This window comes from Somniosus microcephalus, chromosome 22, assembly GCF_052327205.1.
Source record: "Somniosus microcephalus isolate GS21.2 chromosome 22, FLI_Smic_1.0, whole genome shotgun sequence".
Lineage (NCBI taxonomy): Eukaryota > Metazoa > Chordata > Chondrichthyes > Squaliformes > Somniosidae > Somniosus > Somniosus microcephalus.
The window spans coordinates 22,956,821-22,980,269 of record NC_141008.1 but is presented as its reverse complement, the minus strand read 5'-3'; the positions used below and the strand labels follow the sequence as shown (position 1 = coordinate 22,980,269).

The 23,449-nt window shown below is 48.4% G+C and overlaps 1 protein-coding gene across 1 annotated transcript in view; it reads left to right on the top strand.

The window, feature by feature from the left end:
* Positions 1-23,449, top strand: part of clip2 (CAP-GLY domain containing linker protein 2) — a 194,050-nt gene that overhangs the window by 155,283 nt on the left and 15,318 nt on the right. The window contains exons 14-17 of the mRNA XM_085964309.1: positions 11,174-11,333; positions 13,922-14,092; positions 15,673-15,759; positions 22,247-22,350. Of these exons, the coding sequence (XP_085820435.1) occupies positions 11,174-11,333; positions 13,922-14,092; positions 15,673-15,759; positions 22,247-22,350 (522 nt within the window). The remainder of the gene's footprint in view (positions 1-11,173; positions 11,334-13,921; positions 14,093-15,672; positions 15,760-22,246; positions 22,351-23,449) is intronic.

Sequence of the window (23,449 nt, the reverse complement as noted above, 5' to 3'; positions counted from 1 at the left end):
ATTAAGTTCACACACAACTGAGGTAATATGAGGAGTTTAAAGTCCTTATACTCCGTATCCTTAACGGTCAATGTTGTAGTGTATGTGCCTTTAAGAGCCCCATGTGTGCTGTAATGCCGGTAATGGCCACTCGGGCTATATAAGCCTGTATATTGTGTTATATCCGTTAGTTCCCCTCCAGACTTTGTTTAGTAAACACCTATGAAACCAACTCCTGTCTTCAGTGTCTCTATCAACACACAGACACAACAGTGGCGACGAAGTGGAAACGGACTTACCTGCAATTCGGCAGCACCTCAAGGACATCGATTCCTCTGGCGTCCAGAAGAATCAAGAAAGTGAAAAAAAGCTGTGGTTTCACCAGCTGGCCAAGCTGGTGGCAGGTACTGCGCTAATCCTTCCTAGGCGTCAGGCTGGGGCTCCAGAGGCTGGTTCTACAGCTGGGCCAAGCAGCGAAAGCGGAGGCAAGCAGTAACAGACGGGGAGGGAGCACTCGGGAGATGGCCGACGCTGCAAACAGGTCGGCGTTCAGACCTAGAGAGAAAGTCCGGCGGGAACAAGTCTCCAACTGTAAATAAATAAATAAATAAAGAACTGAAACCGCGGGAAACAGCGTTGTCATCGGCAGCAGCGGCGGGAAAGCGCGGGAAGTGCCATATCTTTTCTGCAGAAAAGAAAGAAAAGCGCGGGAAGCGCCATATCTTTTCTAAGATGCCTAAGTCTGGCAATATTGATGCTTTTGATAGCGAGATAGAGGATTGGACCACATATGTGGAAAGAGTGGAGGTATATTGCACTGCAAATGGAATAGAAGATGAAAAAAAAGCTTCAGTACTGCTAAATCTAATGGGCGCAAAGACATACGGGCTGTTACGAAATGTAATCACTCCAGCCAAACCAAAGGACAAGGATTTTAAAGAAATTGTTGATACCCTACAGGAGCACTTAAACCCAACACCGCTGCTGATAGCGGAACGATTCAAATTCTTCAAGAGAAATCAACACAAGAATGAAAGTAACACTGATTACCTCACCGAATTAAGAAAGCTATCAAAACACTGCCAATTCGGGGCAGGACTAGCAGATTATCTTCGAGACAAATTCGTCTGCGGTCTCTTAAGTGAAGGAACACAGAAAAGGCTGCTTTCTGAAAAAGATTTAACACTGGACAAGGCTTTCAGTATGGCTGTATCATACGAAGCAGCCGCAAGAGGAGCTGCAGAGATACAACAAAAGACACAGGACTTCGGCACCCATGAAATGACACAGGGTTTCGAGAGATGTTATCGCTGCGGCAGATCCACCCATGACCAGAGGGACTGCTGGTTCAAGGACAAAGCATACAGGCAATGCGGAAAGATTGGACACATTGCACGGGTATGCCGATCTGGACAAAATAAATCCACAGACAGGAAAAAAAAATCAATAAAGAAAAGTACAGAAAGGTACAAATGATGATGGACAATAGCTCCGAAGACCAGAAGAGCGATAGCGACTCCGAAAACAAGAGACTAAGCTGTCTCAAATTACATAATGTACTTGCCAAAGATGATTACCAGACCATTTGGGTTACCCTCACGATAGCAGGGTCCCCAGTTAAAATGGAGCTAGATACAGGATCAGCTCTGACCGTAATAAATCGACGGGATTACGAGAGGCTATTTCCGCATATACCTTTAAAAGACACATCCATTATCTTGAAAACATATACGGGGCAGAAAGTATACCCCAAAGGAAAAATAAGGGTGCCTGTTGTATACAACGGCAAGGAAATACAAAAGTTGTATTTATACATTCTACAAGATGGTGGCCCACCGCTGTTAGGACGTGAATGGATCAGGAAAATACGTTTAGACTGGCACTCCATTCAGGCACTGACGGTGACCAGTAAGAAAAAAAACGATGATGATGTCATACCTGAACGATTAAAAGACATCTTGGCCAATGCCAAAGAAGTGTTTCAAGAGAAACTAGGAACCTTGAAAGGCATCACCGCCTCAATAAAAGTGGAAGATGCAGCAAGTCCCAAGTTTTTTAAAGCAAGACCGGTGCCATACGCAATTCGTCCAGCAGTCGAGGCAGAGCTGGAGAATTTGGAAAATGCAGGCGTATTATCCAAAATAGATTGGAGCGAGTGGGCAACACCCATCGTTCCAGTCATGAAGAAAGCATTGAATAATGATAAATCTGAAGAACAGAGAAAAATTCGCATCTGTGGAGACTTCAAGGTGACGGTAAACCCGGTCCTTCACATGGTACAGTATCCTCTTCCGAGGATAGAAGATATTTTCGCCTCACTATCCGGAGGGAAACGTTTCACCAAAATTGACTTGGCACAGGCATATCTACAGATGGAGGTTGAAGAGGCCTCTAAAAAAATATCTCACGATAAATACACACAAAGGTCTGTACCAGTACAATCGACTGGTTTTCGGAGTAGCATCCGCTCCAGCTATCTGGCAAAGAGTTATGGAGCAAGTCCTCCAAGGGATTCCGGGGACTCAATGCTACCTAGACAACATCCTTGTAACAGGAGAAAACGACAACGAGCACCTTGCCAATTTGGAGCAGGTGCTCACTAGGTTGAGAGAACGGGGCCTACGAGCAAATCGCCCCAAGTGCGAATTTTTCCAAAATCAAATATCATATGGTGGCCAGGTATCGATGGAGACATAGAAGAAATGACCACGAGCTGCCTAGGATGCCAGAAGGTCCAAAACACTCCACCCCAAGCCCCTCTACATCCATGGGAGTGGCCCTCATCTCCCTGGCAAAGGGTACACATCGACTTTGCTGGTCCATTTATGGACTCAGTGTTCTTAATCGCGGTTGATGCACACTCCAAGTGGCCGGAGGTAATAAAGATGTCCTCCACCACCACGGAAAAAATCATCACAGTATTAAGGACCATATTTGCCAGGAATGGGCTGCCGGAACAGATCTGTTCTGATAATGGACCGCAATTTGTGTCCGAAGAATTCAGGAAGTTCTTAAAAAACAATGGGGTTAAGCACTACACGTCCGCCCCATACCATCCCGCCACCAATGGTTTGGCTGAAAGGTTTGTCCAGACCTTCAAGAAGGCCATAAAGGCCATGGGTAATGAAGACATAAAACTTCAGCACAAGGTGGATAACTTCTTGTTCGCATACAGGAATGCAACACATATGGTTACCAACCAAACTCCCGCCATGATGTTCTTCAATAGAAGCCTAAGATGCCGGCTGGATTTGATCAAGCCCAACATCAGAAGGGACGTGGAGAACCGGCAATTTCAAGGCATGAATGAAAGGCCAACTAGAACCTTCCAGATAGGTCAACAAGTTTTGGCCCGAGACTACCGTACCGAGAAATGGCAGCCTGGAACTATCTGCACACGACTAGGACCACTGATGTATACCGTGGACATCGGAGAAAGCATAATAAGGCGCCATGCTGACCAAATCATAGAGTCATCCGAAAAGGGACAACCTACACCACAACTCTATACGCCTAACGATGAAGTAGAGATACCCATATCTACCTCCGATCCGGTGATACTGGAACCCGATGAACCCGACACTGGCATTCAAGCCGAATCAGCCTTGCCAAAAGAACCTACTACACCACCAGAAACTACTACACCACCGAGGCGTTATCCGGACCGAGTCAGGAAGCCTCCAGAGAGACTGACTTATAATTAATTAACTGCAGCAATGTGTATATTATTTTTCTTATAACATGTAATTAATAATTACTTAAAATATTATGTACTGGTTAGCTAAAAGGGGAGGAATTGTAGTGTATGTGCCTTTAAGAGCCCCATGTGTGCTGTAATGCCGGTAATGGCCACTCGGGCTATATAAGCCTGTATATTGTGTTATATCTGTTAGTTCCCCTCCAGACTTTGTTTAGTAAACACCTATGAAACCAACTCCTGTCTTCAGTGTCTCTATCAACACACAGACACAACAAATGTGACTTTACAATATCCAGTTACCTCCGAAGTAAGGGACTTGGACGCCATCACAATTTCACTTTGAGTAGGATACATCTTCAACGAACAGGAGTTAACAAGGTTGGGGTGTATAAAACTTTCAGTACTGCCACAGTCTATCAAACACCCAGTAGGACGACCATTAATCTTGATGTCCATCATAGATTTCGACAAGGAACACGGTATGGTCTGGTCAACCGTAGCCGAGGCTAGAGTAAAACGATGGGCGGCAGCAGAGAAGACATCGGGTACAGGATTACCCTTACACACTTTACTAAAATGTCCCCGTTTCTTACATTTAAAACAGGTAGCCTCTCTGACTGGGCATCTTTGCCTGGGGTGTTTAGATCGGCCACAAAAATAACACTTAGACCCATGGGGTACTGCCGCAACAATAGGATTAAGTGGAGGCTCCATTGGTGTTATGGATGCCTCCATACTCGGAACACACGAGGCTGAGAGAGACGCATGGGCTGATGCATACACTTCTAAATTCTTCTGGGCTACATCTAACGATCGAGCAGTAGCGACGACCGTTTTTAAAACTAACGAGTCGTTCTCGAGGAGTCTCTGTCTAATATAATTAGATCGGAGGCCAAATATGAAAGAATTGCGGATGGCTTCTTCCTGATACACGATGGCAGAGACAGCCTTATAGTTGCAATCCTTAGCCAAAGCCTTAAGGTCCTGCAGGAAATCGTCCAGAGATTCCTCAGGTAATTGCCTGCGAGTAGACAAAAGATACCTGGCATATACTTCATTAACCGACTTAAGGTACTGGGCCTTAAGGGCTGCGAGGGCCTCTTCATATGTAGTAATATCTTCAATTATCGAGTAAGTTTGATGACTTACCAAGTTGGTTAGAAGACCCAACTTGTTAACCGTCAAATCAACCGATGCGATGAAGTGTTCAAAACATCGAAGCCAATGCGTAAATTTCTTCGACACGTCTGCCGAATGGGGATCAATATCCAGACAGTCTGGTTTCAAAAATTGATCCATCTTCCAAAAGTTGTTACTTAATAAAATTGATGTGCCAAATAACTGCCTGAATCCATGAGGTTAAAGCTTAAAACTAAAGGCTTTTATTAAGTAAGAACATGGCATCAAGTTAACACAGTCATCACCGACCCAGCCCTTGGTAGAACATTCCAGAAGAGGGGCGGGGCTAGGGAGGAGCATTAGTGGTTACACCGGTGGAACATTGCAGACATTAACAAGTACAACAACAACAACAACAATACGAATGCCAAAACACAGAGTTATTTCATCACACCACCCCCCGTTCCTCTCCCCTCCCCAATATTGACCTGCTTTCCAGCCTTTATCCCCTCTCAACTTCAGCAACATTTCAGCCCTTGCCCCCTCCCTACTGAGTAGGGCAATGAATTGTTTCATTCTTCCTCTCCCCTAATAGGAGTAGGGAAATTGTCCTTTGCCTACTGCCCCCTCCTCCATAGAACATCAAAAAGGACCCTGGGATTTTTCCAGCCACCCACCCCCCCCCCCCAAGCCACCAATTATTCAAACATCCTCCACCTCCCTCTGTCGTCCTCCTCTTTCGCTCTCTCTCTTCCCTCCCAGTCACCTCATCCACCTTCCCCATTCTCTCTCACTCCCCTCTCTCCCTCTCCCATTCCCTTTCCTCATCCTCTTACTGTTCTCCCCTGTCCTCCTTCCCATTGCTACCTCTCCCCTCTCTCCCTTCTCTCTCTCCCACTTCTTCCACCCCTCTCCACCTCCTACTCTCCTCTCCTGTTCTCTCTCCCCCTCCCCGCTGCCTCCTCTCCAGATGTCACAGACCAAATGCCACATTTTGTTACAGATGGCAAAAGAAAGGTGTTTTTTTAAACTAGTGCCTAAAATTTACAAGCAGTTTCAACTTTGATTGATCTGAGCAATTTATAAGTAACTACAGCTACCTGACTGTACCCATTTAAAGCAGTGGCCATAGGCTAGGCTAGCAGTTCAGCATCACAACTGTGCTGTAGACCCAACAATACAAAAAGTAATGCCGCAAGACGGCTAGTATTCATGCTATTTGTAAACTTCTGACTATTTTGCACTGTAAGTAATAGAAAAGCAAGTGTTCCTGAACTGATAGCAGCAGCAGTCAGTAGCGCTGGTAAATCTCAGCGGTCCTGTGGGTGACGTACTAATCCTGTGTACATAATCATTCACAATGCAAAGTTCACATTGTAACAGGATTGTGTGCTATTACTCCTCAGCTTTGCCTTCTCAAGTTCAGATATGCTGCATCACAGCAATATAACCAATGGCATTGACTTCATTGGTAACACATGCCCCAGGCACTTTCTCATCAGGACAGCCTGGGGTTTTCTCCAATCTCCTTGGTACTCTGCACATTTGTCTCACCTTCTCCTGTGTCCTGTCTGCTGTCCTGTCTGCTTCATAGAAACATAGAAGATAGGAGCAGGAGTAGGCCATTCGGCCCCTCGAGTCTGCTCCGCCATTCAATGAGATCATGGCTGATCATCCAAATTCAGTACTCGGTCTCTGCTTTTTCCCCATATCCCTTGATCCCTTTAGCCTTGAGAATTATATCTAACTCCTTCTTGAATATATTTAATGAATTGGCCTCAACTGCCTTTTGTGGTAGAGAATTCCACAGGTTCACCACTCTCTGGGTGAAGAAATTCCTCCTCATCTCAGTCCTAAATGCTTTACCCCTTATCCTTAGACTGTGACCCCTGGTTCTGGACTCCCCCGCCATCGGGAACATCCTTTCTGCATCTAGACTGTCTAGTCCTGTTAGAATTTTATAAGTTTCAATGAGATCCCCTCTCATTCTTCTAAACTCCAGTATAAGCCCAATCGACCCAATCTCTCCTCATACGTCATTCCTGCCATCCCAGGTATCAGTCTGGTGCATCTTCGCTGCACTCCCTCCATGGTTTCAAGTTGCTTTATGCATCTCCTTGTCCCTTTCACTGCTGGAACACTGACTCTTGAATGCGCTCCATTAGTATAATGGACACTTGAATCAAGCCTGAGCAATTGGGCACGGATCTAGTTCATTGCGTGTTAAGAGCTTGTTTAGTAGCAGTGAACCTGTTAATGCCAGCCAACGTGTTAACATAAATTATACCCGTTTATTCACGAGCAATTTTAGGAGCTGATTTAAAATTTAGCAACATAAACACTAACCTGCTAAATTACTAAACCTTAACAGCAGGCCCACAATGAAATGAATGCGATGTTGGTTGAATTCTCCTGGTATCCTGACCAAAGAAAACGATCAGTTTATCATTTATCTCATTTCATTTGCTGTTTATTCGACGATGTTGTATACAACTTGCATTTATATAGCGCCTTTAATGCAGAAAAATGTCCCATCCGACAAAAATTACACGCCAAGCCAACTAAGGAGATATTAAGAGGGGTGACTAAATCCCACCTCTTTGACCAAGCTTTTAAAGAGGGGTTTAGTGGGAGCTGGAGGTGGATGGGTTTTGGGAGGGAATTCCACAACTTAGGGCCTAGATGGCTAAGACTCGGTCGCCAATGGTGGAGTGAAGGGAGTGGGGGATGTACAAGAGACCGAAGTCAAAGGAACACAAGTTCTGGGAGGGTTGTAGGGCTGGAGAAGGTTACAGAGATAGAGAGGGGCGAGGCCATGAAGGGATTTGAACATGGGGATAAGAATTTTAAATTTGAGGTGTTCGCTAACCAGGGGCTCATGTAGGCCACAGGGGTGATGAGTAAATGGGGCTCGGTGCGGGATAGGATACCTGGCAGCAGAGTTTTGGATGAGCGACAGCTAATGGAGGATCAGAGGCCAGCCCGCAGAGCATTGGAATCGAGTCTGGAGGTGACATTGGCATAGGTGAGGGTTTTTGCACCAGGTGGGCAGAGGTGGAAGTCAGTGGTCTTTGTGAAGGAGATGGTTTGGGGTCGGAAGCTCAGCTCAGGGTCAAATAGGCCGCCAAGGTTGCAAACAGTCTGGTTGAACCTGAGACAATGGCCAGCGGGAGGGGATGGAATCAGTAGCAAGGGAACGGAGATTGTGGCACGGGCCAAAGGCGATGGCTTTTGTCTTCCTGATTCTTAGCTGGAGGAAATTGTGGGTCATTCAGGACTGGATGTTTGACGAGCAGTCTGACAACACAGAGGCAGTGGAGGGGTTGAGAGAGGTGAGGTAGAGCTGAGTCATCGGCGTACATGTGCATTCAGGCTTTCTGCTGCACTTCCAACAAAGTTGCGGAGGTGCGGTGACAGAACGTCCCAGGAAATTCAGGCCCATGTCTTTGGATGGCGTTGGAGCATGTAGATGAGAAATAGGAGGGGGGTGCCAAGAATAGATCCCTGAGGGACTCCAGCTCACCTCTGTGTGAGGCAGGAGGAGATGCTGGAGATGCTCTGGCTACCATTGGGGTAGGTAAGAGTGGAACCAAGTGAGGGCAGTCCCACTGAACTGGACAACGGAGCAGAGGCATTAAAGAAAGATGGTGTGGTCGACCATGTCAAATGATGCAGAAAGTCCAAGAAGAACACGGTCACAGTTACAGAGGTAACAACGAGCTGTTTCAGTGCTGTGGCCAGCATGGAAACCTGACTGGAGAGATAGAAACTTAGAGTTGTGGGAAAGATGGGCACGGATTTGAAAAGCGATAATATGTTCAAGGAATAAAAACAGAGAATGCTGGAAACATTCAGCAGGTCGGGCAGCATGTGGAGAGAGAAACAGAGTTAACGTTTCAGCTCGAGAACCTTTCATTGACCTGAAGGTTGTGGGTTCAAGTCTCGCTCCAGAGACTTGCGCACACAAATCTAGGCTGACACTCCAGTGCAGTGCTGAGGGAGTGCTGCACTGCCGGAGGTGCCGTCTTTCAGATGAGATGTTAAACCGAGGCACCGTCTGCTCTCTCAGGTGGACGTAAAAGATCCCATGGCACTATTCCGAACAAGAGCAGGGGAGCTATCCCTGGTGTCCTGGCCAATATTTATCCCTCAATCAACATCACTAAAACAGATTATCTTTTCATTATCACGTTGCTGTTTGTGGGAGCTTGCTGTGCACAAATTGGCTGCCGCATTTTCTACATTGCTACAATGACTACACTTAAAAAGTACTTCATTGGCTGTAAAGCGCTTTGAGACGTCCGGTGGTCGTGAAAGGCGCTATAGAAATGTAAGTCTTTTTCTTTCTTTGACCTGCCGAGTGTTTCCGGCGTTTTCTGTTTTTATTTCAGATTTCCAGCATCCGCAGAATTTTGCTTTTGTTTTATCTGTTCAAGGACTTTGGAGAGGAAAGAGAGGTGGGCGATAGGGCAGTAGTTCGCAAGTACAGTGGGGCCGTGGGTAGGTTTTCTGGCGCGGGGAGTGATGGCAGTTTGGAAAGGGAGGGGGACATTAGCCGAGGAGAGAGAACCTTTTCCAACAGCAATTAGCATGGGGAGCAGGAAGGGCAGTTGGGTGGTCAGCAACTTAGTAGGAATGGGGCAGGATGGACAATGTGAGCTCAGAGAGGACATGAAGGGAGATGGGAGCAAATCTAAAGAAAGACGCGGGTTTAGGGCTTGGACGGGGGGAGACTTGGGGAGATTTGACTTGGTAGACAAGGTGGGGGTGAAAGCAACAGAGGCAGCTGAACAGAGTATCTCAATCTTTGTGACAAAGAAATCCATGAGCTGCTCGCACTTGCTGGAGGTGAGGGTGACGGGGGCGGGGGAGAGGGGTTTAAGAAGATGGTTGGCAGTGAAGATGAGAGGCCGGGGGTTATCTCTCCAGTTTGATCCTGCAAGTTGACTGCCTTGTTTGCTAGCATAACAAAAGTAGTTCATTTATTGTGAAGCACTTTGGGATATCCTGAGGATACGGAAGGCGATATATAAATGCAAGTTTGTTCTACCTCTATTAATGGATGACTTTCTAGCAGTATTTACTAAAGCCTATATTTTCTGACTTGTGTTATTTTACTGTCGGCACAACCTGTTTAAAATTAACGGTTACCGATGGTCTTAAAATAATGCTGATTGAAAAATCCAGGGTTAGTTTTCTATCCAGCTTGTAGGACACCAAATATCACGTCGAATTTTGGAGTCACTGTGGCAGAGATACTTGATAAGTTAAAGGGACTGAAGACTAGTGAATCCCCCAGGTCAGATGGTACATATCCCGGGGTGCTGAAGGAGACTACGGAGGAAATTTACAGGGCATTGACTGTCATCATGGAGGATTCACTGGGCATTGGGAAGGTTTTACAGGACTGAAAGCAAGCAAATGTATCACTTAAATTTAGAACTGGTAACAAATCCAATGCAGGCAACTACAGATCCATTAGACAAATATCAGTAAGCAATGCTTGTCCCTTGCTGATTTGGAAGTTCTCCTTCCTGTCTCGTGAATGGAACTGGTTTTGCATTGGCTCATCGTTTCTCGATGAATCAATTGGATCTATCGGCATAGCTAAATTAACAGCATTTGGTTATTTGAGCCAGTCATAGTATTTTGCCCTACGCACACGTGCTCCGGGAATTTCCTCAACCATTCTCCCAATCAGGAGCCGTAATTTCAGCAGAAACCTCATATAAAGCAAGTAAACGGGGTTTCAGCCGATTGGGAAAACCCCCCGAGGAAATTCCTGGCAATGTTTTTTGCAAGTGTGACGCTTTCGAAGTGTGACGCTTTCGAAGTGTGACGCTTTCGAGGTGTGACGCATTCGAGGTGTGACACTCCGAGAGTTGTAATTTTGGGGTACGCTAAACTTTTAATTAGATTAGGACGAACTTTACTCAGTGATCAATGTTTGGAACAATGTGTTAGGGAAGATAGTAGGAACAAAATGTAGGGTGTTGAAAATGTTGTTGACTGCTCATCTGGGAGAGTTAGGGCACTGAAGGGATGGGTTTAATGGGTCAAATGGATCTTTCTTGCCCTTGATTATTCTTCAGTTCTTATATTCATTGTTTAAATGCTGGATCACGCCAGGCGAATTGTCAGCAACTTGGGCTGTTCTAAGCTTTTATCATAACAGCATTCCTCTCCACCTTCACCAGACAGAGACATTGTCAGTTTTCTGTTTGATTTTAGTCTTGGATCAGACTAACAATATCATGGCCAGGTATGCACTCTATCTGCGTTGTATCAAAATGCTTGCACACTGACAATTATTTGTGCTTTTTTTCCCCCCACATGCCCCTCATTGCTGAATCTTTCAATTATCCATGAAACTAGGAATCTAAACGAACTACGCTCATTGCTATTGGAGACCAACCGTCACTCCTGTGGAGGGGAAAAGGACCTCAGCCGGGAAGTTCATAAAGCTGAGTGGAGAATGAAGGAACAGAAGCTACAGGAAGACATCAGGATCCTCCGAGAGAAACTATATGTTCTTGTGAGTAAACGGCAGCTCCTTGGGCCTATAATGATCTTCAATCTAGAAGGTGCAATGTAGATCATTGGCAGTAGGATCGGTGAACCTAGGGATTGGTTTAGTTTGGTTTGACCTCAAAGCTGTTACGTTTGCTAAACCAGAACCAATTTTATGAGGAAAATCTGCCGCCGCTCTGAGCTTCTTTGTCGCTTTCAGATTTCTTGAGGATGAATTGTTTTTCTTTTGACGAGATATCCAAATTGCATTGGAGGCAGTTCAGAGACAATTCACTAGGTTAATTCCAGAGATGAGGGGGTTGACTTATGAGGAAAGGTTGAGCAGGTTGGGCCAATACTCATTGGAATTTAGGAGAATGAGAGGTGATCTTATTGAAACATATAAGATACTGAGGGGGGGCTCGACAAGGTAGATGCAGAGAGGATGTTTCCCCTCGTGGGGGAATCTAGAACGCGGGGACATAGTTTTAGAATAAAGGGTCGCCCTTTTAGAACTGAGATGAGGAGGAATTTCTTCTCTCAGAGGGTCGTAAATCTGTGGAATTTGCTGCCCCAGAGAGCTGTGGAGGCTGGGTCATTAAATACATTTAAAGTGGAGACAGACAGATTTTTGCAAGATAAGGGAGTGAAGGGTTATGGGGCGCAGGCAGGGAAGTGGCTTTAGGCCCAAGATCAGCCATGATCTTATTGAATGGCGGAGCAGGCTCGAGGGGCCAAGTGGCCTATTCCTGCTCCTATTTCTTATGTTCTTATGTAATTAACTTTGCATCAGCAGGTTCTGTGGTCCGAATCTGGCTTTCATGTTTACTGGACATTAGTGAGTTGATCAAACATGGTTGTAACATTGGAAGGGCAGATGAAGGAGGGCAATCTGGAGGAAGAGTCATTCCGGGTTCTGTAGTGCACCCTGGTGGCTAGTTATGGAGTGGCCGTGGCAGAGGTCTGTGTCGAGGGTTGGCTATTATTGGTCTTCTCTCAACTATAGAATGTTGCATGAGCATGTTGAACCTCGGGGTGGGGGGAGATCATAAAATTAAAATGGAAAGGAGGGCTCAGTTGTGGTCAAACTCAGGAGGTTTTAGTTAGTGACTGAAGGTTACATCTTCCTTCTGATCTGCAGTTTGTACAAAGACTGTTCAACACTGGAACACTTAGAAATGGAAAAGTGACACCAAAGCTTGTTGAACATAAGCCGCAGTTATTGATTTTTTTTGTAATGATTTTTTGGTCAACCTTTGTGCCCGTCAAGGGATGTCAGCACTGGGAATGAAAAACTTTTCCATTTTGTGCACACAGTGTCAGCATTGAGCATTCCCAGGGTAGCTACTGCACAGATTAGATGGATTGTGGGGTGAGGAGTATTTTTCTGGGGCTGGAATTAAGACAAATTGTTGGACCAGAATAAGATGGGCTCTGGGCTACATAATGTAGGACCTTAAAGAATGTCGGTTTTGTGACGTAGAAGCTATAACAAGTTATTATTGATAGTGAATTGGAAAAAAAAATTACTCTTGTGTTATATTATTGTCTAGATCAGCTTCATAACAGAGAGAGGCAAAGAGGAAAAAAGGACAGCCCATTTTACCAAGGTATATGTAAATGATGCAGCAGGGTTTATGCTGGAATCCTGAGCTAATTAAAGGTTCATGACAGAGTACTTTAATTAACTCACGATCTTCCACTTCATAAATCCTGCCCGAGATTCACTGTATGCATCAGTAATATTCCTTCGAGGTTCAGAGTTTGGGCTGAAGCACTTTTTTTTTGTTCTGCTTTTTCTTGGTACTTCATTGGCTGTGAAGCGCTTTGGGATGCCCTGAGGTTGTGAAAGGCGCTACGTTAATGCAAGTTATTTCTTTCGTTCTAGCGACAGGAATTCTGAGTTTGTTTTTAAAGTGCAGCACTTTTATTCTGCTTTTTGCTGCTGTGGCTTTTTTGTTTTTTACAAATTTACAGTAAGTTTTATTTTTTGCAATGCAAATGTTTCTAAAGAAATAGTGACTGCTGTCCGACCTTCGATTTCACTCAGTCGTGTGTTAACTGGAAATGCTGTATTCCAAATTGCTGATTTTCCATTGTTATCCCAAGACGCATTTAAGCCCACCAGACCCAGAATTCTACAACCAACATCGCTCACGACCCGATCTAAATTTAACAGTGGGTGGGGTACAGTCCATTTCATCCCACTGGAGGCCTTACCGATGCTGCTGCGAATGGCACCGCTAACGCAATCACCACAGGTTGGAGAGCAGTTTCGCTCTCGCTGAGCAGTGTGGGTAAGCTCGGCCTCCATTTACACAAAACTAACTTCCTTTCTCTTGGCCCATTAGAGGTAACAGGAGAAAGGTAGATAAGGCGAACAAAAGTAATGAAGAAGGAAAAAAGTGCTGAAAGGGCAAACAAAGTAAGTACTGCACGTGCTAGGTGATGACTCCCACCACGCAGTGAGGCCCTTTACTGAAATCATTGTGGCAAACCGATTTTCGTTTGAGATCTATCATGCTAAAGAAGGTTCAAATGAAATAGAATTTGTGTTATTTTTAAGATCTGTGTGACCGTGATTTCTCTCTCTCTCTCTCTCTCTCTTTTTAGGGTACTGAAAAGTATAAACCAGATCAGAAGCGGCGCCCAGCCTCACTGCAAGGCACTGAAACCGACACCGAGATCTCCAAACTGCAGCACAGGCTGGTTAACACTGAGGAGACCTTGCGGAGTGCTCTGGAGCAGAACCAGCAGATGGAGAAACTGATGGAAGCCATGCAGGCAAGAACCCAGATCCTCCCTTAACCTCTCTACCTCTCTCGCCTCCTTTATGACGCTCCATAAAACTTACCTCTTTGACCAAGCTATTGGTCATCTGACCTAATATCTCCTTATGTGGCTCGGTACCATTTGTTTGATAACGCTCCTGTGAAGCACCTTGGGACATTTTACTATGTTAAAGGCACTATATGATTTCAAGTTGTTGTTGTTATTCTTGGCCACTCAAGCCCAGATAAATTTACATTGGGTTCTACTCCAACTTTGATCCAGTTGGAGATCCAGCATGGCAACAAGCACAGATAGAGATGTAAGGGATCATTTTATCAATTCACGCCCCTGGTGTCATCTACTGGGAGCGCATATTGGGAATTCGAGCTGGCGGACCCCATGATTTTGTCTCTATTAATTTTAACATCCATAAAATCATTGGGAGGGGAGAATGATTGTGTGGCCAGATTCCTGATATGTACTCCCAACAGGTGATGCCCTATGCCGGGAGTGTGAATTTGCAAATTTGCCCCAATATAGAAGATTATGGCCTAGAAATTCAGTCGCGCCCCATTTGGGGCTCACCAGGGCGCTAAAAGTAGCGCCCCGGAAGTAGTCGCGGCCGCCCGCTGGAAATTCACTTTGCGCGCCCCAGAGGGAAGCACGGCGCTACTCGAGGCGCCCCGCATCCCTCTTGGGGCGCTGCAGCTGAAGATCGCGGCGCAACGTGCCACAGCGCCACATGCTGCGGCACGGTGCGCTGCGGTACTGCAGGCCTTCCTCCTCTTCTTAAAGGGGAGGGGTCGTCTGCAGCGCGATCGAGGATCGCGAGTGCCGGCAAAAGAGCCCGGCACCGAGGAGACGAGCCGGGCTCTTGGAACACAGTCGGCACTCCGCGTTGGGGGGGGGGCGCTCAGGAGGCCGGGGATGGCAGCGCGGAGAGGTGCTGGCAGGCGGCCAGCAAAAAAATGGCCGCCCCGCACCTCTCCTTTAATTAGCGCCTCTACCGCCGCAGGTAGGCCCCCCTGAACCGGTTGCAAATAGCGTCCGACGTTAAAGCAGGGGGCGCAACTAAATATCGCGATCGGGGCGGTAACGGGGCGCTGCGCACACCGATGACGTCATCGGTAGCGGAGCAGCGCTAACGGCTAGCGCCGCCATTAGCGTTCCGCTAAATTTAGTGGGAGACGTGGCCAGTGGCGTCCGACCCACTTAGCGCCCTCTTAAGGCGCTAACGGGTGGCACAGCCCACTGAATTTCTAGGCCTATGGATCCAGTTTTACTCAGCACATAGAAATATCAATATAATTGGTAACGGTTGGATATAACACTGGATTAGGCCCATCCTACCATCACAATTATTTGTTATCCTTTTAACTAGTTGAATTTAACACTGGATTAAGCTTGTCCTACTATCACAGTTATCCTTTTAACTATACTTGCAGTCACCCTGCTGACCAGGATGATCTTTAAATGACACTGCATTTAATATACAGTTTTTCTGTAGCAGCATAGCCGCCACAGATGTTGGTTCTTCATGAGCTCCTCTACTCTCTGCGAATAACCAGTTTCCTGTTGACTCTGTTTAATAGACACTGGATAGTGCCGGCTCTGCGAATGGGGTTCATCAACGGGGACAACTAGAAGCTATGACAGAGAGCAGGTGCTTCAAGCAAGAGGTGAGCACGAATTTCAGATTTTTAATACATTCAATAAATATCTATTTGTGTAAAAAAAAAATTGTGATGTTATTAATAACCTTAGTTTCCAGCAAGGTTTTGCAGGGAATCGTAGGTTTCAGCATTCGGGAGGATCTTATCAATCAGGGATTCTCAGCATGGTGGGTGAGGGAGGGCTCTGAAATATGGGGGGGTTCCTCGGTCACCCCCTCCTCCCCGCCCTCGAATCACCCCTCGCTCTCCCCTTCCTCCCCGCACCTCCGGTCTCCCCTCCTCCCCCGCCCTCGATCTCCCCTCCTCCCCGCGCCTCGATCTCCCCTCCTCCCGCCCTCCGCTCTCCCCCTCCTCCCCGCCCTCGCCTCTCCCCTCCTCCCGCCCTCAAATCACCCCTCGCTCTCCCCTCCTCCCGCCCTCGGTCACCCCTCCTCCCGCCGCCTCACTCTCCCCTCCTCCCGCCCTCACTCTCCCCTCCTCCCGCCCTCGAATCACCCCTCGCTCTCCCCCCTCCTCGGTCTCCCCCTCCTCCCGCCCTCGGCTCTCCCCTCCTCCCCACCCTCGCTCTCCCCTCCTCCCGCCCTCGAATCACCCCTCCTCCCCGCCCTCGCTCTCCCTCTCCCTCCCACCCTCGCTCTCCCCTCCTCCCCACCCTCGCTCTCTCCCCTCCTCCCCGCCCTCGAATCACCCCCTCCTCCCCGCCCCTCGATCTCCCCTCCTCCCCGCCCTCGCTCTCCCCCTCCTCCCCGCCCTCGCTCTCCCCTCCTCCCCGCCCTCAAATCACCCCTCGCTCTCCCCTCCTCCCCGCCCTCGGTCTCCCCTCCTCCCCCGCCCTCGGTCTCCCCTCCTCCCCGCCCTTGCTCTCCCCTCCTCCCCGCCCTCGCTCTCCCCCCTCCTCCCCGCCCTCGAATCACCCCTCCTCCCCGCCCTCGCTCTCCCTTCCTCCCCGCCCCTCGCTCTCCCCTCCTCCCCGCCCTCACTCTCCCCTCCTCCCCGCTCCGCCCCTCTCGGCCACCTCTCCTCCCTGCCCTCGGCCACCTCTCCTCCCCGCCCTTGGTCTCCCCTCCTCCACGCCCTCGGTCTCCCCTCCCTCGCTCTCCCCCTCCTCCCCCACCCCTCGATCGCCCCTCCTCTCCTCCCCCCTCGCTCTCCCCGCCCTCGGCCACCTCTCCTCCCCGCCCTCGATCACCCCTCCTCCCCGCCCTCGATCGCCTCTCCTCCCCGCCCTCGGTCACCTCTCCTGCCCGCCCTCGATCACACCCTCCTCCCCGCCCTCGCTGTCCCCTCCTCCCCACCCCTCGCTCTCCCTCCTCCCCGCCCTCGCTCGCCCCTCCTCCCCCTCCCTCGCTCTCCCCTCCTCCCCTCCCTCGCTCTCCCCCTCCTCCCCTCCCTCGCTCTCCCCTCCTCCCCTCCCTCGCTCTCCCCTCCTCCCCTCCCTCGCTCTCCCCTCCTCCCCTCCCTCGCTCTCCCCTCCTCCCCTCCCTCGCTCTCCCCTCCTCCCCTCCCTCGCTCTCCCCTCCTCCCCTCCCTCGCTCTCCCCTCCTCCCCGCCCTCGCTCTCCCCACCCTCGGTCTCCCCTCCTCCCCGCCCTCGCTCTCCCCGCCCTCAGCCTCCCCTCCTCCCCGCCCTCGGTCGCCTCTCTTCACCTGCTCACGGGTGGCCTCCTGGTCTTGGAACTTGTCACACAACAGCTGCTGGCACGAAAGTACGAGCAAAAATATTCTACAGTGGACCTAACCGTTATACAGTAAATACAGTAACATTTGTAGAAGTCATGTGAACAAAGGTCATGTGATTGAATGTCACATGTTCAAATATCATGTGATCAGGTATCACAGGGTCAGATATCATGTGATCAAACCTCCAGGAATGCCTCCAACCAGAGCTGGCAACTCTACTGAAGATCGAGATTGCCCTTCTCCTACTCTCTCTTAACGCCCATGTGAATCTGTTGTAGATTCTACCCTCGTACTGTAATCTGTTGTAGAATCATAGAGTGGTTACAGCACGGAAGAAGGCCATTCGGCCCATCCAGCCCGTGCCGGCTCTCTGCAAGAGCACTTCAGCTGGTCCCACTCCCCCGCCCTTTCCCCGTAGCCCTGCAAATTTTTTTCCTTCAGGTATTAATCCAATTTTCTTTTGAAAGCCACAATTGAATTTGCCTCCACCACCCTTTCAGGCAGTGCATTCCAGATCACAGTCCTATAATCTATTGTAGAAATGTCATTTCGTCAAAACTGAGATTGCTAGATTTTTACAATAGCAAAATACTGCAGATGCTGGAAATCCGAAATAACAACAGAAAATGCTGGAAAAACTCAGCAGGCCCGGCAACATCCGTGGAGAGAGAAATAGAGTCAACGTTTCGGGTCGAAACCCTTTGTCAAGACTGAAAAAACACAGGAAATGAAACAGATTAGTCACTTTACAGCCTTCCGGACTCAATATCGAGTTCAACAATTTCAGATCATAGCCTCGGCCCCCATTACATTTTTACTTATATTTTTTTATCCACACCTTTGTTTTGGCCCTTTCCTCCCCCCCCCCTTTCCTTTTTTTTCTCTCCCACATGGCAGCTGTCTCCCATTCTACCAGCGCATTTCACACCTAATCTAGAGCCGTCTTTTGTCTCCACGAGTCCTATCACCATCTCGTCTGGTTTTGAATACCTCTTAATGTCTCTTCACTTCTCTTTTGTTCTTTCATCCCCATTTCCCAGCCCCCAAACTGGCCTTTTAATCTGTTTAATTTCCTGTGTTTTTTCAGCCTTGACGAAGGGTCTTCGACCTGAAACGTTGACTCTATTTCTCTCTCCACGGATGTTGCTTGGCCTGCTGAGTTTTTCCAGCATTTTCTGTTGTTATTGCTAGATTTTTGTTAGGCAAGGGTATTAAGGGCTTCAGAACCAAGGCAGGTAGATGGAGTTAAGATACAGATCAGCCATGATCTAACTGAATGGCGGAGCAGGCTCGAGGGGCTGAATGGCCCGCTCCTGTTCCTATGTAAGTTATTTCTATAAAGCCAGTATCAAAGTACTATCTTATCGCTCAGCTAATCATTCATTCATTCTGGTGGTATTCTCTGTTGGGAATAAAAATATCTGGCTCCCCGACCTGTGCCGCCATTTTCTCTTCACCCATGTCGGATGGAGGCTGACACATTGTGGAAGGACTCTCACTCACCCTTGGCATTGCTCCTGCTGCACTCTCGCTGGAGCCTCTCCATAACATGTACTCAGTCAGTAACAGTGTGCAGACTACCTCTCCAGTTCTTTACACCATCAAGATGAGGTCAGAGGCTGCATTTTCAAACAAAGTGACTTTAATTACAGTATCAGTCTTTGGAGACTCACTGGCTGGGATTTTCTGCAGGTAAGCGGGTTGGGGGCGGGGAGCCTCCGAGGCGGGAGGAAAGCCCGGGAGGCCGGGTTTACATGTCAGACCTTGGTTTCCTGCCCGCAGCCAGCCAGATTGAGAGGCTGGCTGGCTGGCTGTGGGCGGGTAGGCCTACAGATGCAGAGAGGGAGCGAGGGTTTGGTCCGGGGGAAGGATTGTTCAGGAGGGAGGGGGGCGGCTGGAGGATCGGGGAGTCGACTGGGGGGGGGGGGGGGGGGGGAGCCGGCCGAAGCATCGGCAGGGGTGGGCCGGCCGGAGGATCGGCAGGGGTGGGCCGGCCGGAGGATCGGTCGGGGTGGGCCGGCCAGAGGATCGGCCGGGGGAGAGAGGATCGGGGGGGCGGGGTCCACCGGAGGATAGTGGCCAGCCTCGGCATCATCAGCAGGGGTGGGCCGGCCGGAGGATCGGCCGGGGGAAGAGAGGATCGGGGGGGGGGGGGGGGGGGGGGCCACCGGAGGATAGTGGCCAGCCTCGGCATCATCAGTGGGGTGGGCTGGAGAGGCCTCATGGTGGGGTCTCCAATCACGGGGGTGGGTTAGATAGGGACCCTAGATCCAGGAGGTAGGTATAAAGGTACTTACCTCCTGGATGCAGCAGGCCTCGCCTTGGTTTAACGAATTGTGTCTTCTTCTTCTTTGGTATGGTAGTAGCAAAGCAAATCAAATGTCAATATCGAAGTCAGATATCCAGGCCAAAGCTTCCCGTGCAACAGTGTGGATATCTTGTAGGCTGACTGTGAATTTCCTCCGAGGGTAGTGCGCAATGATGTGCTCCAGGGTCTGATCAGGAGCTCCACAGTCTCATGATGAGGATACTTTAATCTTCCATCTATGGAGAAGGTGGCAGCATCTACCATGACCGGTTCTGAGGCGGTTGATGGTTGTCCACTGTTTGCGAGGAAGGTTTGATCCTTCAGGTTGTATTGTGGGGTCCTCTATAAGGAATCCATTCTGTATGTTGCAGTTCTTCCAAGCATTTCGCCATCGGCCATCAAGGCTGAGGGGAGATCGCTGAAGGGTTGTGGTGACGGTCCAAAATGGCCTTCTAGATTTGAGACAGGTTGGTGGTAGGTTGTTCAAGTCGGACTGGATCAGCATGCCTTTGCTGGTGTAGCGGTTGTATTCTCTGGAGACTGCATATTCGCGGCGTAGGTGTGGTGGTGCGAAGTTTGCAAGCACGGGCAGCCAAGGTGTTGGCGTCGATAAATCTCGTGACAATTCTCATAGTAGAATCCAGCTGGACATCAAGGGATTTGACATGCGGACTCGATAGCCATGCCGGAGAGCAGTACTCCGCTGTAGGGTACACCAGGGCGCGTGCTGCCGTACAGAGCGTCTGTGAAACATTGCTCCTTGGGTGTTAGTTCAGTTAAAATAATTTCCAAGAGGTAACAATAATTTAAATCGGTAGAAGCAACATCTTGCAGTATGGCAACATTTTTTAAATATTAGCTCTTTGGAGGTGGGATTTTTTAAAATTTAATAGCGAATTTATCGAATTGTGTGAAACCCGTCCTCATGCAGTTAAATTCAAAATGGAGGTGAAAAAAGAGGCTTCCAGCCTCATTATAATGTTAAAGTTGACGTACCGCCCACTGGAAGCGGGTTGGTTCCCTGCCCCCCTGCCCCTCCCCCAGTCCCACCTCTGTTGAAACCGGAAGTGGAGGTGAGATCAGGTCAGGAATCCCATTTTTAACACTTTAACTGTCCCCACGCTCCAAGCCCACCCGTTTATTATGGGGAAAATTCGGGCCATTGCTTTCCCCACAGCGTCTGGTGCTGTACAGACAACCTACCACCAGGTGGCACTGTTCTCGGAACCTCTGTGTTGGCTGCTTCCGCACTTCACCTTGCTAAACAGACAAGAGCTGTCCGTCCGATCCTGTTTCTTGCTTGTGGGATCTTCCCATTAGAAGCTGGATTGAGACAGCTAAATTCATTTTGTGTGGGACCCTTGCAGCCAGCAGATGGAAGAAATCTGTTATCCCATCGGTGAACGTTTGAGTTGCCAATCCTCCACGATTGGCCTGGAGTCTCCAGGAATTAATGATTAATCTCCCGGACAAGCAACCCAGGAGAAAAATCATAGGAACATGGGAAAAAATTGCGAATCTTTTTTCATTTTCTTTGAACGGTTTAGTTTATTAGCTGTAAAAGTATTGAAGATGGCAAAAAAAAGGCTGTTTGAGACTGGGTGGGGTGATCGGAATTGGGAGGTCATGTGATGAATGCTCCAGGAATATGTCCAACCACAGTTGGCAACCTTCATGCAGGTTGCATTTGAACCCAGGGCCCAGAGATGAAAGTCCAGTGTCTAACCTGCTGCGCCACCCAGTCCCCTTTTTGGAAGAGTTAAGAAGTTAAAAGTTACTTAATCCAGTTATAATCTCAGCCTTGACCTTGTAAACTAGGGATAAGGGTGCATCTTTTTTTTATTCGTTCATGGGATGTGGGCGTTTCAGGCAAGGCCGGCATTTATTGCCCATCCCTAATTGCCCTTGAGAAGGTGGTGGTGAGCCACCTTCTTGAACCAGCTGTGTCAGCTGTGGCTCAGTGGGTAGCACACTCGCCTCTGAGTCAGAAGGTTGTCGGTTCATAGTCCCACTCCAGGTGGGCTGACACTCCAGTGCAGTGCTGAGGGAGTGCTGCACTGTCGGAGGTGTTGTCTTTCAGATGAGACGTTAAACCGAGGCCCTATCGGCTCTCTCAGGTGGACGTAAAAGAGCCCATGGCACTATTTCGAAGAAGAGCAGGGGGGTTATCCCCAGTGTCCTGGCTAATACTTATCCCTCAAACAACATCACTAAAACATTATCTGGTCATCATCACATTGCTGTTTGTGGGAGCTTGCTGTGCCGCGTTTCCCACATTACGACAGTGACTACACTTTGAAAGTACTTCATTGGAGGTAAAGCGCTTTGGGACGTCCAGTGGTCGTGAAAGGCGCTATATGGGGATGATCAGATTTCCATTGATTCAAGACATTTTGACCACTTACAAACTTGTCTCAGATCTTTGTCAGATTGTAAACTGAGGTGAAATACTGTCCCTTTTAAGATCAGTGACTTTATCTCCCATTTCTCTTCTGTCTCCTTGCAGGAATACTCGAGGTCTCGTTCTCCGCAGCGCCAGCACGACTCCAGTCGAGCGAAGCAGTTATTGGTAACGGAAAACAGAAGAATAGAAAAGCTCTTCAAGGAAATGTGCGGGTCTCTCTGCTATTAATGTCTCTTCTGGTAGCTGCTGTAGAAATACAGAAACTAAGGGTGTTCCCTCAGAGAAAGTATCAAGCCATAAAACCCTGCCCTGTGACCTGGGGAGAAGGCTCTGGTTGGATCCCCTCAGCCAGATTGTGCGCCACCTAGAGGCAAAGCACATTGGCGAGGGGAGAAAGTGGAAATTCAGAGCAGTGGCAATGCCGGGCTGCTCCGATGCGCACCTAATGACCATCTCGGCAGGATTGGTCTTAATGGCCCGTTCCTGTTCCTAAAAACTCTTATTTTCTTACTAATCTCGAGCTGGACTGCAGGATTCAATCTTTTTTAAATGATCCGGGTGCCTCGAGCTATATTCCTTGTAGAATCACACAGACCTGCAGGAACCCTGTACCTAAAATCTTCTGAATCATCTAGTTCTAAATCCTGTTGATTTGACCTGTTTGTGGAATGAACTCTTTTGATTGACAGTGACACTGAGCTACTAATACTCTTATAATGACCTCGCTCTCTAAAACATGTGTTTTCAGGTTGCCTTGCACCAACATTGTCCACCTCCATTTTGGACTTTCTTTGGATGAGACAGTCACTCACAGTCACACTCCTTACCACAGACAGATTTACAAATACATTACTCTCAGCTTCTATACGGGAACAACTAACTTTAAAATGCCCCAGGAACGTTCCATTAACAAAGCAGTTGTAAGAGCACCTTTTCCCCCAGTCTGTATGTTGAGGACATTGGAAGATTTCAAGAAAATCACTTGTATTACATAGAGTTACACAGGATTACAGTGGATATACGGCACAGAAACAGGCCATTCGGCCTAACCAGTCCATGCCGGCGTTTATGCTCCACTCGAGCCTCCTGTCTTTCCTCATCTAAATCTATCAGCATAACCCTCTATTCCCTTCTCCCTCATATACTTGTCCAGCCTCCCCTTAAATGCATCGATACTATTCGCTTCAACCACTCCCTGTGGTAGTGAGTTCCACATTCTCGCCACTCTCTGGGTAAAGAAGTTTCTTCTGAATTCCCCATTGGATTTCTTGGTGACTATCTTATATTGATGGCCTCTAGTTATGT